Source organism: Pseudorasbora parva, chromosome 18 (assembly GCF_024679245.1).
Source record: "Pseudorasbora parva isolate DD20220531a chromosome 18, ASM2467924v1, whole genome shotgun sequence".
Lineage (NCBI taxonomy): Eukaryota > Metazoa > Chordata > Actinopteri > Cypriniformes > Gobionidae > Pseudorasbora > Pseudorasbora parva.
In genome coordinates this window covers 44,295,199-44,310,902 of record NC_090189.1, presented here as the reverse complement: position 1 = coordinate 44,310,902, position 15,704 = coordinate 44,295,199, and the positions used below count along the sequence as shown (strand labels likewise).

At 39.8% G+C, this 15,704-nt stretch overlaps 1 protein-coding gene across 1 annotated transcript in view; it reads right to left on the bottom strand.

Moving 5' to 3' along the window:
• Positions 1 to 8,112: 8,112 nt before the first annotated feature.
• LOC137046761 (von Willebrand factor A domain-containing protein 5A-like) overlaps positions 8,113 to 15,704 on the bottom strand; it is a 36,924-nt gene continuing 29,332 nt past the window's right edge. The window contains exons 18-20 of the mRNA XM_067424155.1: positions 9,124 to 9,260; positions 8,924 to 9,047; positions 8,113 to 8,829 (exon numbers count right to left, since the gene is read on the bottom strand). Of these exons, the coding sequence (XP_067280256.1) occupies positions 8,750 to 8,829; positions 8,924 to 9,047; positions 9,124 to 9,260 (341 nt within the window). The 3' untranslated portion in view covers positions 8,113 to 8,749. The remainder of the gene's footprint in view (positions 8,830 to 8,923; positions 9,048 to 9,123; positions 9,261 to 15,704) is intronic.

The window sequence follows — 15,704 nt, the reverse complement described above, 5'->3', positions numbered from 1 at the left end:
CTTCACGCTTGCGCAGGGCAATGGAAGACAGCTGAGTGGCGTTATTTCATTGGGACCCCCATTCGTCAGTCACTGACGTTACGTCGGAGTGACTGAACGAAAGGGAACATCTCGGTTACGTATGTAACCCTCGTTCCCTGAGGAGGGAATGGAGACGTAACGTCCCTCTGCAACATCCGCTGTACAGCAGGAACGGCCGAGAGTTCAGTCTTGGCTCCTCAGCAGGTAACATAATGCGATACATGCTAGCTACTTCCTTATATACCCAGGTGGGTAGGCGGAGTTACGCATGCAAATCTCGGATGCCCATGGCATTGGCACTGCCATTTGGCGTTTTCTAAGATCTCGAAGATGATTGGCTTCTAGGCGAAACCCCCATTTGTCAGTCACTGACGTTACGTCTCCGTTCCCTCCTCAGGGAACGAGGGTTACATACGTAACCGAGATGTTTTTAATGTTGCAGCAGTGGTGGGATTTTGTAAAGGTACAAATATAAATGACTCAATGAATGTGTTAAAGGACAATTTAATGAAATTACAGGAGCTAGCAGAGTCCACAAAATATGTCACTTATTGTCACATGTATAGTTGGTTTCCTTTGTTAGTTTCCCGCCTCTTATCTGTCTCCTTGGTTACCCCCATTAGTTAATTCTGTTCCAGGTGTGTCTTGTTTATTAACTCGTTCCCTATTTAAGTTCCTCTTGTGTAGTCAATCCTTGTTCCAGTCTAAAGTCTGATTTGTGGTGTTTGGTGGTCTGGACTGGATTTCCTGAAACCTTCTTAACTCAACGTCATTCTTAAGGTATCCCTTAACGTTAATATGTGTTTCCCGAAACGATCTTAGTTAAGAATACCTTCTGTAAGTCATACTTTCGTATAAGGTTGGTCTGGACCAATCTTAGCTATACCTTATCACAATTAACAGTTCATTCCACTAGTGGCCACCACTTTGCAAAACGCTTCTTCACATGTCCGTCTATACGGATATAATCCCGAAGATGTAATATACACCCAGTGTTCAGTTAGGCTAGTTGAATTGTTTTTTTTAGTTTTTTTAGTTTTTAATGCAAGGATTAAAATTGTCATTAAAAAATTAATTACAAACACTAATGGTTGTTAGCTTTTTAATGCTATTATCCAAAGGTACATCAGCTGGCAAACCCTTAGACAGGAAAGGCTTAGGAGTCTATTTAAAGGGAACGATTGTGGAGGAGTTTAGTCAAACTATGGCAGCGAATAGAATTGTGCTAAATCAAAGACGGTGCCGTCCGCGGAGCCATTTAGTCGTGAAAACTTTAATCCTCTGGCTACCATGTCAGAAGCTGCTATTAAAAATAAATTTCGCCTACCACGACAGCAAATTCAGTAGCTTTTAGATCTTGTTGGACCAACTTTTTTGAGACTAACTGGACGGAGCTCAGCTTCCTCCTCAGTCCTGAAATCAGCTGCTGGCGGCTCTCCTCTTTTTTCTCCGCCATAGTAGTGGCTCATTATATGTTTTGCGTGTTGCGTTTTTATTACCTAGGCCATCTAAGAATATAAATGAGTTATTTACACAATAATGTGATGCAGCTGTGATGGGCAATCATCCCTGGTTGTGGAGTAAATCAAGACACTATGGAGAATATATTGTAATAATTTAAATTATGCGTGATGCTCATGATGCGGTTGAGCATGAGATTGCTGGTTCATGCTCTCATTTCAGAATCGTGTAAAATTTAGGTGCAATTTTGTATAATAAATGAAAGTTCAACTATTTCTGAAGTGCTTCTTTTATAAAGAACATCATTTTTTCCACAGTGAAACAGCCCCTGCATAGAGTAAATAATCAATTCTTGAGCCATCGATATAAGCCGATTCATCACCGCCGTCACGGACCGCACACGCTAACGTCACACTTAAGAAGGGTTACCTTAAGCGATCTCTTAGATATAGATTGGGGAACATGACTAGAAATGGGATACCTTCAGTTAAGTTATACCTTTAGAGTCTTTGTAGCGCGCTGAGAGACAACGTTATCGGGAAATGCAGTCCCGTTCAGTGATTCTTAAATAATAAAAGCCCATCTGTTTGGAAGTTCTGGTTCTCTTCATCTGTGCTGCACTATACACCGTGACACTTATATAGAGCACATAAAAAAGAGAAATAATTGCTAGCTGATATGCTAGGCTAGACAACACAAGGAGAAATAATTACATCCATTTTTAAAGTCCAGAATTGATGGATGCTCCTTCAAAATTATTTTTTCAGTTCAGAAAAAATGTAATCATGCCTTGCGGTCTGAAAAAGAGGTTTTGTTGACAAAGTATTTTTTAATTAAGGGGTAATTATACTGTAAGTATTTTTTAGTTAAAGGGTAATTATACTAAGTATTTTTTAGTTAAGGGGTAATTATACTGTAAGTATTTTTTAGTTAAGGGGTAATTATACTGTAAGTATTTTTAGTTAAGGGGTAATTATACTGTAAGTATTTTTTAGTTAAGGGGTAATTATACTGTAAGTATTTTTTAGTTAAGGGGTAATTATACTGTAAGTATTTTTAGTTAAGGGGTAATTATACTGTAAGTATTTTTAGTTAAGGGGTAATTATACTGTAAGTATTTTTTAGTTAAGGCGTAATTATACTAAGTATTTTTTAGTTAAGGGGTAATTATACTGTAAGTATTTTTAGTTAAGGGGTAATTATACTAAGTATTTTTTAGTTAAGGCGTAATTATACTGTAAGTATTTTTTAGTTAAGGGGTAATTATACTAAGTATTTTTTAGTTAAGGGGTAATTATACTGTAAGTATTTTTTAGTTAAGGGGTAATTATACTAAGTATTTTTTAGTTAAGGCGTAATTATACTGTAAGTATTTTTTAGTTAAGGGGTAATTATACTAAGTATTTTTTAGTTAAGGGGTAATTATACTGTAAGTATTTTACTGTAAGAGAAATAATTGCTAGCTGATATGCTAGGCTAGACAACACAAGGAGAAATAATTACATCCATTTTTAAAGTCCAGAATTGATGGATGCTCCTTCAAAATTATTTTTTCAGTTCAGAAAAAATGTAATCATGCCTTGCGGTCTGAAAAAGAGGTTTTGTTGACAAAGTATTTTTTAATTAAGGGGTAATTATACTGTAAGTATTTTTTAGTTAAAGGGTAATTATACTAAGTATTTTTTAGTTAAGGGGTAATTATACTGTAAGTATTTTTTAGTTAAGGGGTAATTATACTGTAAGTATTTTTAGTTAAGGGGTAATTATACTGTAAGTATTTTTTAGTTAAGGGGTAATTATACTGTAAGTATTTTTTAGTTAAGGGGTAATTATACTGTAAGTATTTTTAGTTAAGGGGTAATTATACTGTAAGTATTTTTAGTTAAGGGGTAATTATACTGTAAGTATTTTTTAGTTAAGGCGTAATTATACTAAGTATTTTTTAGTTAAGGGGTAATTATACTGTAAGTATTTTTAGTTAAGGGGTAATTATACTAAGTATTTTTTAGTTAAGGCGTAATTATACTGTAAGTATTTTTTAGTTAAGGGGTAATTATACTAAGTATTTTTTAGTTAAGGGGTAATTATACTGTAAGTATTTTTTAGTTAAGGGGTAATTATACTAAGTATTTTTTAGTTAAGGCGTAATTATACTGTAAGTATTTTTTAGTTAAGGGGTAATTATACTAAGTATTTTTTAGTTAAGGGGTAATTATACTGTAAGTATTTTTTAGTTAAGGGGTAATTATACTAAGTATTTTTTAGTTAAGGGGTAATTATACTGTAAGTATTTTTAGTTAAGGGGTAATTATACTAAGTATTTTTTAGTTAAGGCGTAATTATACTGTAAGTATTTTTTAGTTAAGGGGTAATTATACTGTAAGTATTTTTTAGTTAAGGGGTAATTATACTAAGTATTTTTTAGTTAAGGGGTAATTATACTAAGTATTTTTTAGTTAAGGGGTAATTATACTAAGTATTTTTTAGTTAAGGGGTAATTATACTGTAAGTATTTTTTAGTTAAGGGGTAATTATACTGTAAGTATTCTTTAATTAAGGGGTAATTATACTGTAAGTATTTTTTAGTTAAGGGGTAATTATACTGTAAGTATTCTTTAATTAAGGGGTAATTATACTGTAAGTATTTTTAGTTAAGGTGTAATTATTTTTTAGTTAAGGGGTAATTATCCGTGTAGTTGCGGGGTAAGTATGGATGTGCGGGCTGTAAATTAAAGTTGCTCTTGTTCCCCTCTTGGTTCATGTAGTTTTAGGGAAAGTACAAATAAACACACACACACAATCTGATATACTTTTAATTTCAAATGATAACGTCCTGACAGAAAGAGACACTTTTGTCCCGTTTTTCTTTTTCTTTTGTTCCTCTTCTTCATTTTCGTTATATCCATTGATGGATGAATCCCATGTCTTTTGAAATGTTGTATTAATATTTATTAAAAGATGTGGGTCCAATGTGAGTGCTGGAGTAGCAGTAATCTTTTCCCCTATTGTTAAAGTGAAAAACTTGTTGATCCAGGGAGGTTGCTGATTGTAGGGGAATCAATTTGTAATCTTATTTTTCTTTTTGGGAATATATTTTCTCCAAATATAGGAGCAGCGAGAATATGGTTCTTCACTAAATTAGAGTATTTTAAAGACAACAACACGAAGGACATCGTATTATATTGGGGGAGATTTCAATTGTACTTTGGACTTAACACAAGACAGGAATGGTGAAGACCCTCATGCGCAGAGTGCCTTGTGCTTAGCTAATGTGGTTAAAAATATGAACCTGCCTGATGTATGGAGAGAACACAATCTGTTTACATGTCAGTAATGAGTACACATTAATGAGAAGGTTTCTTCTGTATGGTTGGATGGACTCTATATGTCTCGTAATATGAGGAATAGAGTTGTAAATTTAACAGTTTTCCCACCCCAGTGTCGGATCATACATTTGTCACTTTTGAGTGTACCTTACAAAAAAGACTGCATAAAAGTCATGATTGGCATTTTAATGCTAAATTATTAGAAGATGAATATTTTTGTGAGATTTTTAAGTTATTTTGTAAATCCTGAAGAATGAGAAGAATTGCTAGAGAAATTGCATTCTGTGGTGGGAAACAGGGAAAGTACAAATAAGGAACTTTTGTCAACAATATTTATCATATTCTTTGTTTTGTATAAAAATAAATAATTGGTATTGAACAAAGTATGATTGCAAAGGATCTGTAAACCTTAAAGATCTGTGGACTGAAAAGACTAACTTGCTGAGCTCACTTTTAAATAAAAGAGTGAAAGGAGCTCTTGTAAGAAGTCGTTTTAACAGCAATAGACGTGGACACCTACTTTCTTGTTTACAAGCATAAAAAAAGAACAAGAAAAATCAATGTACTGTGTAAAATACTGCAATGGTCGAGACTGCTGATCAGATGGAGATGTCTGTGTGCAGTCTAACTCTGCCCCCTAAGAAGGGGGATTTAACGCTCTTAAACAACTAGAGACCTGGCTGTAGCAGTGTTGTGCTCAGATTATGTATTTTTTTTCCAAATGTTTGGCAAACAGATTAAATAATGTAATGCATGTAATTATACATAAAGATCAATCTTACTGTATAAAAGATAGATTTATTAATCAACATTTAGTAAGAGATGTGTATGACTGCTTTTGATGATAACATTTTAAAAATGATCATTAGATCAAGTGAAAGCTTTTGATCGGGTGGATCACATTTAATCTTTGATTCTATAAAGGCTTTTGGTTTTGGTGATACCTTTATTTCAATGAAAATGTTATTGTACACTGAAGCCACATGCATTATAAAGATGTCTGTTGGCTTAAGTACCCTTGTAAGAGTTCAGAGGGGAATTAGACAGGGTTGTCCCGTTTCGGGCCAACCTTATAGTATAATTATTGAGCCCTTTCTATGTAAATTAATGAAAGAACTAGCAGGTCTGCAAATAAGTTAAGTTACCAGAAATCTGTCAAATGAACTGCATATGCGGATGATGTTACAGTTTTAATCAGAGGAGATGATGTTGAAGTGGTAAAGCATACTTTAGAGTGTTATATGGAAAGGCATCATAAGCCAAAGTCAACTGGTGTAAAAGGGATGCTGTGTGCTGTGGTCAAGTTGTGAAAATCCATCTCTTCCTGGTGGTTTAAATGGGGAAAGGCTAGTTTTAGATATATTTTAGAAAAACATGACTCACCCTGGGCAGCCATTATGCTGTGGCTCCAGGGGAGCAATTAGGGGTTAGGTGCCTTGCTCAAGGGGACCTCGATCATTTCCTGCAGATTCTGAGAATCGAACCTTTGGGTTACAGGCCAGATTCTCTAAGCATTTGGCCATAACTGCCCCAAAGCTGAACCCAAAGCTGTTTCCTGCCTTCACGAAATACATGAACTGAATAAAGGTTACCTTATCAGACCTTTCAGTTTTTCTCCTTTCTCAGTTCCGAGTCAATTCTATGAGGATAGGCATCATGTTTCCCTCACTCTGGCTTCCCTGCACTTTAGGTTTAAGTGTTTGCTTATATATTCTCAAATGGGCTGGCATACCTTTCTGACCTTATAGAACCATCTTTAGTGTTCGTCATTATTAAGTGTGGTTAGTGTGGTAAAAAGTGTGGTAAAAAAGGTGTTTTTATACCCCTGTGATTCTCCCATGTAATCTATTGCTTTCTCTATAAAAAAAAATGTATAGCCTATAGAAATTAATCATAATAATGAATGATTTTAATTTTATTTAAAATAACAGACTAATTCACAGCAAGGACGTAACCAGGTCAAACAGATTAGTGAACAAATTTCACAATTCTAAAATCTACCTTTTTGGGACTATTTGCAAACAATGTTTGCATTCATTTTGGCCGCACTAACACTTAATTTTGATGTCAAGTAGGGTCCACATAATATCATCTCATTGGACGTGAGTTTAAGACTCCTGATTTAGATTGAATTCCTTTGTCCTTCATGTTGGATTGAAAACACAACCGTGACAGGCTACAGGTAGAGACATTTTCACAAGAGCTGGCACAGACTTTATCCTGTCTTATCCTCTTTCTGTGATGCAGATGGCAGAGGTGGACAAAGTACAAAATTTCATTACTTGAGTAAAAGTACTACTGGTCAAATATTAAACACTATTTTTACTTGAGTAAAAGTAAAGAAGTATTTGTACTTAAGTATCAAAAGTAAATTTCCTTTTTATGTCGCCGCATTATTGTATTATTTTTAGTGTAAATGCACATTATGCCATCATGGTTTAAGCCAGTCAGTGACGCTCCATCTGACACACTAGCAGACGACTAACTTAAACTCATTTAAATACTTGTAGAAAAGTTACAAAGCTCTTTATAAAGCTGCTGTCACTTTAAGGCCGAATGCACGGATCCAATACACTGATACACATCTGATATTCTCACACTGTTCACCTTCACTGAAGACAGAATCAACTTTGTTTATGTGAATACTCCACTAAATGAGCATTTGGACATCCGTCTTCTTCCATTTTGCTCTAAACTGTAAATCAGTGTTTAATAAATGCTGTGAAATCATTGAACTTCACGAGACTCTACAAGAGTGATTCCTGAAAGGCTTTCTGCAAAAACCCAAACACCTTTTAAAGAAGAAAAAAATCATCACTGACTTTCAAAGCTGCGACAGAAACGACTTTCCACTTCGAGGACCTTGATAGAAATGTAGTGGAGTAAAGAGGACGATATTTGTCTTTCAGATGGAGTGAAGTTAAAGTCAGAAGTTTACAGAAAAAATAATACTCCAGTAAAGCACAGATACTCAAAAAGTGTCCTTAAGTACAGTACAGTACTCAAGTAAATGTATTTAGTTACTGTCCAGCTCTGGCAGACGGACAGCTGAAGTAAAACTTTAAAAGTAAAACTCTACCCAAGCCATAATTCATATTTAATCTGGGAACATTTCTCAGTATATGTATTTCTGCAGCATCTTATTAAAAGGATAATCCATGTCAGTTAATAATTATAGCTAGTGAAGAAACAGTTTGGTATAGACAAACTCACTCAGTCTGCTTACACACAGTGAAATAATGGATTCAGGATCACACACAAATCATGATAGTGAGTTCAGAACACAAAATACTGTGAGATTATTTATTTAGAATCATATTTAAAGAAATAACAGGAATTTAGGAGAGGCCATAAAGCGTACATATACTAAAGAAATGTTTCTGCAACTGATACAACAAGAAATCAATCTTTGAGTTTTATTCTTTAAAACGGGTCGGCAGGTATATTTGGCCATGGGTAAAAAAAAAAAAAAAAAACACCACTAGATGGCTGTCCAGAATATAGTAATGGGATAATTTAAGAAATGAATTGATGAAAAATACAACTAGAATGGCCTGACATATTGTTACAGTTTTTTTGTAACTGGTAATGAGCTTCCTTGGAGCACTTTTGATAGATACTGACCACTGCAGACCGGGAACAGCCCACAAGAGCTGCAGTTTTGGAGATGCTCTGACCCAGTCGTCTAGCCGTCACAATCTGGCCAAACTCGCTCAAATCCTTACGCTTGCCCATTTCTCCTGCTTCTAACACATCAACATTGAGTGCTTCATCACCCACTAACAGGTGATAAAGCGATCATCAATGTTATTCACTTCACCTGTAATAATGTTATGCCTGATCGGAATATGTATATATAAAAAAACAGAAAAACACAGACAGATATTTATGATAAAGAGTGAGAGTTATTTGTTTTCTGACAGCACAAGATTCTTCAGTCTTCAGATTCCCAGGGCTTCTTGAGTCACATGACCTCCCAACAGGACGTTCCCATCACACACACACTGAGTCAGGCCGTCCGCTGAAACACACACACCTCCAAACTCAATCACCAATGTACGAGAACATGAGCAGGAAGCACTGAACGCTGACTGAATGAATAAATGTGGTCTCACGTTTCTGAGAGCGGATCCACGCCGCCGCCTTCATGGCCACAAACTGCCATTCCACCTGGTCACCTGATCTACATGTGTTTAACCAGATCAGAGCCAGAATGGTGGCCCACATGGACCCTTCCACCTGGAACACACAACCACACGTCACACGCACTGAAGCAATCATGACGCACCTATGGATATGTCATCACCTGCCGCACCTCTGCTGGCCGGTGATTGGTCAGCTCTTCCTCAGTCTTCTCAAACACGGCAGCGAGTGCGGCGTTCAGTTCCCAGTATCCCGAAGCCTTCTGAAGAGAGACCAGCTGGAGCAAAGTATCTGTCTGGGGCTCGGGTTCTGCTGACACACAGAGGTTAGGCAGAAGAAAGATGGACACATAACACAGCAGGATTTCTGATATGATGATCAATAAAGCAGACCAATTCAGACAGGATACGTTTCCAGGACAGATGTCTATTTCTGATTGGGTGATTGTTTCATTCTGATTGTTAACGCTTTGTTATAGATGTAGATGTTTTCTTTACATTGTGTCTGTTATATACCGGCTCTTAAGCCGAAACGTGTTGGTAATGTTTAGGATTTATTAAAGCTCCCCTTAACACAAGTGTTGCTGGATTCCCCTTATGCACTTTTCATATGCATCTCATGAGCTGTTAAAGCTCTGAAACACCATCAGAGCGAGTTTCACCATTTCTGAAGGTTTACATCAGTTTCTGAGGTTAGACTGAGTTTCTGAGGTTGGCTTGCTCAGTTGGGGACACTAAAATTTTGATCTAAGTTTTCAACTAAATATCAAAATAAAATGAATTACTAAATTAACTGTATCAACTACTCATCTGCCCACATTGTCATTATATGATACATTGAAATAAGCTGATAAAATCACTGTTTTCTTCAGAATGAATTTTGTTGCAATGTTTTCCTGTTTAACACTGTGAAGCTGCTTTGAAACAATTGTTATTGTTAAAGGGGTGATGAATTGAGAAAACAACTTTCCCTTGCGCTTTTGATATATAAAAGGTCATGGTAATATAAGAATATCCTGTAAGTTTCAGAGCTTAAAACGTCCTTGTTAGTCAAAGAAAAGCTTTTATAGAAACCAGGCCCAGCAAACGTGTTGTTTTGATACGTGAATGTGTTGTCGTGTTGTCACGTCTTGTGCTTCATACTTACATCATTGCACAACGAAACACACCTCTACAGCACGTCTAATCCAGTAGCCCCGCCCACTGACTCATGAAGGTGATCGGCTCGGGCTAGATAGTCAACAACAATAAACATGCCGAAGAATATAGCAAGATATTGCGCTATTCCTGGTTGTGGAAGAACAGAGTCGCTGCATAAGCTTCCTTCTGATCCTAATCTTAGGAATGTGTGGTTGAACTTTATTTTTAATGAAGTTCCAGCTCACGTGGGGAAGACATGTTCACTTCAGTTCACTGCGGGATCATTTGTAAACAAATCTCCATTCAATGCTGGATTTGGATCCAACAGGAGGAATGGTGCAACACACCTTTGTGAGTAAAACGTGTTTTATTTAATAGTATTTCATTGTTATAGATCGTTTTGCTTATGTGTACATGTCCAACAGAAACATACCTTTAGTACAACACATTCTCACACCCAACTCATCACATATGGACGCTTGACCAGGACCCCTTGTCGTCACTTTTCAACGAACTGGGCGTACCTTTATCGTAAATTTTCGACGCGCTGGGTGCTCCATTCATCACTCCAGTCTCATCATTAGTTGACCTCAGACAACAGTATATTTTTTTTAAAGGCCAGTTAATGACACCTTTAAAGTGCTACATAAATAAAGTTGACTTGACTTGACGGACCAGCTGTGATAATAGCATCACTTAGCTCAATTAAAGTGTCATGATTGACTCTGTGCTTGAAAAGGCTCTAGAAATGGGTGTGTAAAGCTGTGGAAAGTGGGAGTTTAGAGAGAAGACAACAACCAACAAGCTACAAAACTACAAAACGTCTCGGTTACGTATGTAACCCTCGTTCCCTGAGGAGGGAACGGAGACGTAACATCAGTTCAGGACGCGAAGGTCCAGGATTGGCCGTAACCCACCGGATTTCTTCGGTACAATGAAGTTAGGGCTGTAGAAACCGGACTTCATCTCGGCCGGAGGGATGATTTCGATCGCGGCCTTCGCCCGTAGGGTAGCAATCTTCGCAGGCATGACAGGGGCATTGGGCCCCACCATGGTGAACCGGACACCCCGGAAGCGGGGAGGAGCTCGAGCGAACTGAATCGCATAGCCGAGCCTGATAGCTTTCCTGTAGCTCAACCAGTAGAGCGTGGCATTAGCAACGCCAAGGTCATGGCTTCGTTTCCCAGGGAAAGCAAGAACTGACGAAAATGTAAAATTGTACATGTGTACAATGCAATGTAAGTCGCTTTGGATAAAAGCCTCTGCCAAATGCATAAATGTAAATGTAAATGTGTAAATGATGGTCCGCGCAACCCAGCGGGACAGTCCTGGCAGCTGAAGCCACGCTCCCAAGGAGTGTACCAACAGGGTCATACGGAGCACCGGCGTACCCTCGGTGGTGCAGCGAGGCAGTGTTACCGGCCCGGACTCAGGTGGCATAGCGGCCCGGTGTCGGGGCACTGGTAACGACTGCGCCCTAACAGAGGAGACCAGTGAAGGACTCGCGTTCCACTGGGGTCTGCTCTGAGAGGGGGCTGGCGACAGAGAGGGACGAGAGCGGCGTGGCCTGAGGGCGGCGCACACTGCTGTCACCGGTCTCTGGGTGCTCAAGGATGGGTATGTCAGTTCTTTCTTTAACCACAATAGGGTGCACAATACGGAACGAAAGATTCTCCCCCGGCCCTCCGCCGGGGGAAGGAGCGGTCCTGCTACCGTCTCCTGGAAAGAACTGCCCATCCCTGAGCTGTCTGCGTCAGGAGACGCTCCGCGGTGCGGCCCGGGTGAAGGCTGCTGCTGTGACCGCGCGGGAGCGGGGGGAGCGCAGCTGAGAAGACACGGGGGCCCTCCACGAGTGCGCAACCTCCTCATGCACCTCCGGGAAAAAAGGAAGCCTGACGAAAGGAAGGAAGAAAGGAAGCCTGAAAGGTGCCTGACGTGGCACACCCAAAAAACAATCGTCCAGCCTCGAACGCTCTAGCCAGGGCGGAGGGTTTCACTCCAGACTAAGCGCCGCGGCTGTCCGGGCAAGCATGGCTGTCAGCTCCGGGTCCGACTCTAGCCCACCTTGCGAAGCAGTCATCGACATCTCGTCATCCTCCGGAGCTCGAGGGTTTCACTCCAGACCAAGCGCCGCGGCTGTCCGGGCAAGCATGGCTGTCAGTTCCGAGTCCGACTCTAGCCCACCTTGTGATGCAGTTATCGACATCTCGTCATCCTCCGGAGCGCCGAACGAAACCCGCAGACCGGTAGAAATTGAGGCCGCTGGCTCCATCCCGATGCTCGCAGGTACCGGTGCAACAGAAGGGGTTGTGGGTCGAGGCATGAGCGTCGGAGCTGTATTCCACACCATCACCCTCAGGTCACCCTGGCCACCAGCCAAAGAGACGCCCCACACAGAAACGCCAGATCGGGGGGTGACGGAGGGGACTCTCACTCCGGAGGCCGCACGGAGCTCATTGAGTCTCGACCGCAACACGGGGATGGCCATATTCCCGCAGTGGGAACATGAATCATCCAAAAGCGCTGCCTGAGCGTGCTGAAAGCCCAAACTCATCAGACAGTGCGAGTGTCCATCGGAAGACGGCAGAGACCAGCCACACCCAGAAGCACACGGGCGAGACATCCTGAAAAGGACGTGCCACGTGTTAGCTCTTTTGTGAGAGGAATAACCTCTCAGTCGATGCCGAAGCGTCCAGGGGACCATACACCAACTGGATACCAATCATCAGACCAGCAGGCAGGAAGTGTGTGTCCGCTGGAACGCGCAGTACACCAACACCGACTGGAAGATCCTGATCGTCTCGAAGAACTGACAATAACTCAGAAGGCTTGTAGGAGTGAAAGGTATGTTACCCCCTGGCTCCGAAGCTTAAAAACATAATGCAATCATGCCAGCTACTTCCTTATATACCCACGTGGGTAGGCGGAGTTACGCATGCAAATCTTGCATGCCCATGGCATTGGCAATGCCACTGGATGTTTTCTAGTCTCGGAGATGATAGGCTTCTAAGCAAAACCCCCATTCGTCAGTCACTGACGTTACGTCGGAGGGACTGAAAGAAAGGGAACAATCATTATTAGTGTTGTCATGATACTGGAGTTTCTAACTTCGTAAGTATCAATATCCGATACCACGGGGGAAAACACTGCATATACTGTTAATAGAATTTTTTATATTATTTCTCTTTTTGTCCATCTATTGACCTTTTTTCTTATATAAACATTGATATAATTATCTCACAAATATTTGCTCACTCAGTGTATTTTTACAATGGGTTAATTGTGTGTCGATTGCTTACATACAGCCCAAGCTTGAGTTCAAATGGTAAACTGAGTTTAAAAAGATGAGTAGACGGTAATAAAATAAGAACAACTAAACAATTGACTACAAATCCAAATAAAACAAATTTGGGACACTGTACAAATTGTTAATTAAAAAGGAATGCAATAATATACAAATCTCATAAACTTATATTTTATTCCCAATAGAATATAGATAACATATCAATTGTTGAAAGTGAGACATTTTGAAATGTCATGCCAATACTTGGCTCATTTTGGATTTCATGAGAGCTACACATTCAAAAAAAGTTATGACAGTTAGCAATAAGAGGCGGGGAAAGTAAAATTTACACATAAGGATCAGCTGGAGGACCAATTTGCAATTTATGAGGTCAATTGTCAACATAATTGGGTATAAAAAGAGCCTCTCAGACTGGCAGTGTCTCTCAGAAGTCAAGATGGGCAGAGGATCACCAATTACCCTTCAATGCTGCAGCGGACAATAGTGGAGCAATATCAGAAAGGAGTTTCTCAGAGAAAAATTGCAAGGAGTTTGAAGTTATCATTATCTACAGTGCATAATATCATCCAAAGATTCAGAGACTCTGGAACAATCTCTGTGTAAGGGTCAAGGCCGGAAAATCATACTGGATGCCTGTGATCTTCAGGCCCTTTAGACGGCACTGCATCACATACAGGAATGCTACTGTAATGGAGATCACAACATGGGCTCAGGAATACTTCTAGAAAAAATTGTTGGTGAACACAATCCACCGTGCTATTTGCTGTTGCCGGGTAAAACTCTATAGGTCAAAAAAAAGCCATATCTAAACATTTACATTTACATTTAATCATTTAGCAGACGCTTTTATCCAAAGCGACTTACAAAAAAGGGGAGAGTAATAGAAGCAACGGAACAAACAAGGCCAAAAACCTGTAAGAGCTGTAAGAAATCTCAATTAATTAGCACAATACACAACAATTTTTTTTTTTTTTTTTTTTTTAAAGACAGACATCTACAACAAAAACTCACGTCCGCAAAGTGCCGAACACTGGATTTTGATACCTAAGATAGCTAGAACCCATTAGGACTAAGGCTGTTGCCCCAGCTGTTGTCGTTAATGCAGATTCAGTGGCCCAATGGGTTGGTTTTGTATTCTAGCTAAACGCGCAGCAATAGCCATCTACAACAAAAACTCACGTACGCAATATACAGAACACTGGATTCTGATAGTTATGATAACTATGTAACATACCCGCCTGAAGGCACAAATCCGGATGAGAGACGTAGATATGATCCAGGAGTGTGCGCTTTTGGTCGTTGCTGTGGTGATCAGTAAGTGCTATTCTGTATTGGTCAAGTGCAAATGGAAAAGATGTGTCTTAAGATGTTTTTTAAGAATGGCTACAGACTCGGCAGCACGAATTGAGATCGGCAGGTCATTCCACCAGGTGGGAACGGTGGAACATTCTGGGCCGGATAAACATGATCCAGAAGTGCAGGTGCTTTCTCTGGGCCAAGGCTCATTTAAAATGGACTTTGCTGGAGGCGGAAAACTTTTCTGTGGTCAGACGAATCAAAATTTGAAGTTGTTTTCGGAAAACTGGGATGCCATGTCATCCGGACTAAAGAGGACAAGGTCAACCACAAGTTGTTCTCAGCGCTCAATTCAGAAGCTGCATCTCTGATGGTATGGGATTGCATGAGTGTGTGTGGCATGGGCAGCTTACACATCTGGAAAGGCACCATCAATGCTGGAAGGTATATCCAAGTTCTAGAACAACATATGCTCCATCCAGACCTCGCTCTTTCAGGGAAGACCTTGCATTTTCCAACATGACAATGCCAGAGCACATACTGCATCAATTACAACATCATGGCTGCTTAGAAGAAGGATCTGGCACTGAAATGGCCAGCCTGCAGTCCAGATCTTTCACCCATAGAAAACATTTGGCGCATCATAAAGAGGAAGATGTGACAAAGAAGACCTAAGACAATTCAGAAACTAGAAGCCAAAATTAGACAAGAATGGGACAACATTCCTAATGGTAAACTTGAGCAACTTGTCTTCTCAGTCCCCAGACGTTTGCAGACTGTTATGCAGGGGATTCCACACAGTGGTAAACATTAGCCTGGCTCCGCCCTCCTATGTACTTACGCTCAATTTTCATTTTCCTTCAGTACTACGTCTGGGACTGCAGTGTATTCTTAGGTTTTCTCTGAACAAATTTTACCGGTTTAATCAGCGAACAGAGGGAGTGGCTGAGAACGATGATGTTGATGTCATGCGCTAGTTTGAGTTGTAGTTCAGTAATGGCAGCGGAGAAAGTT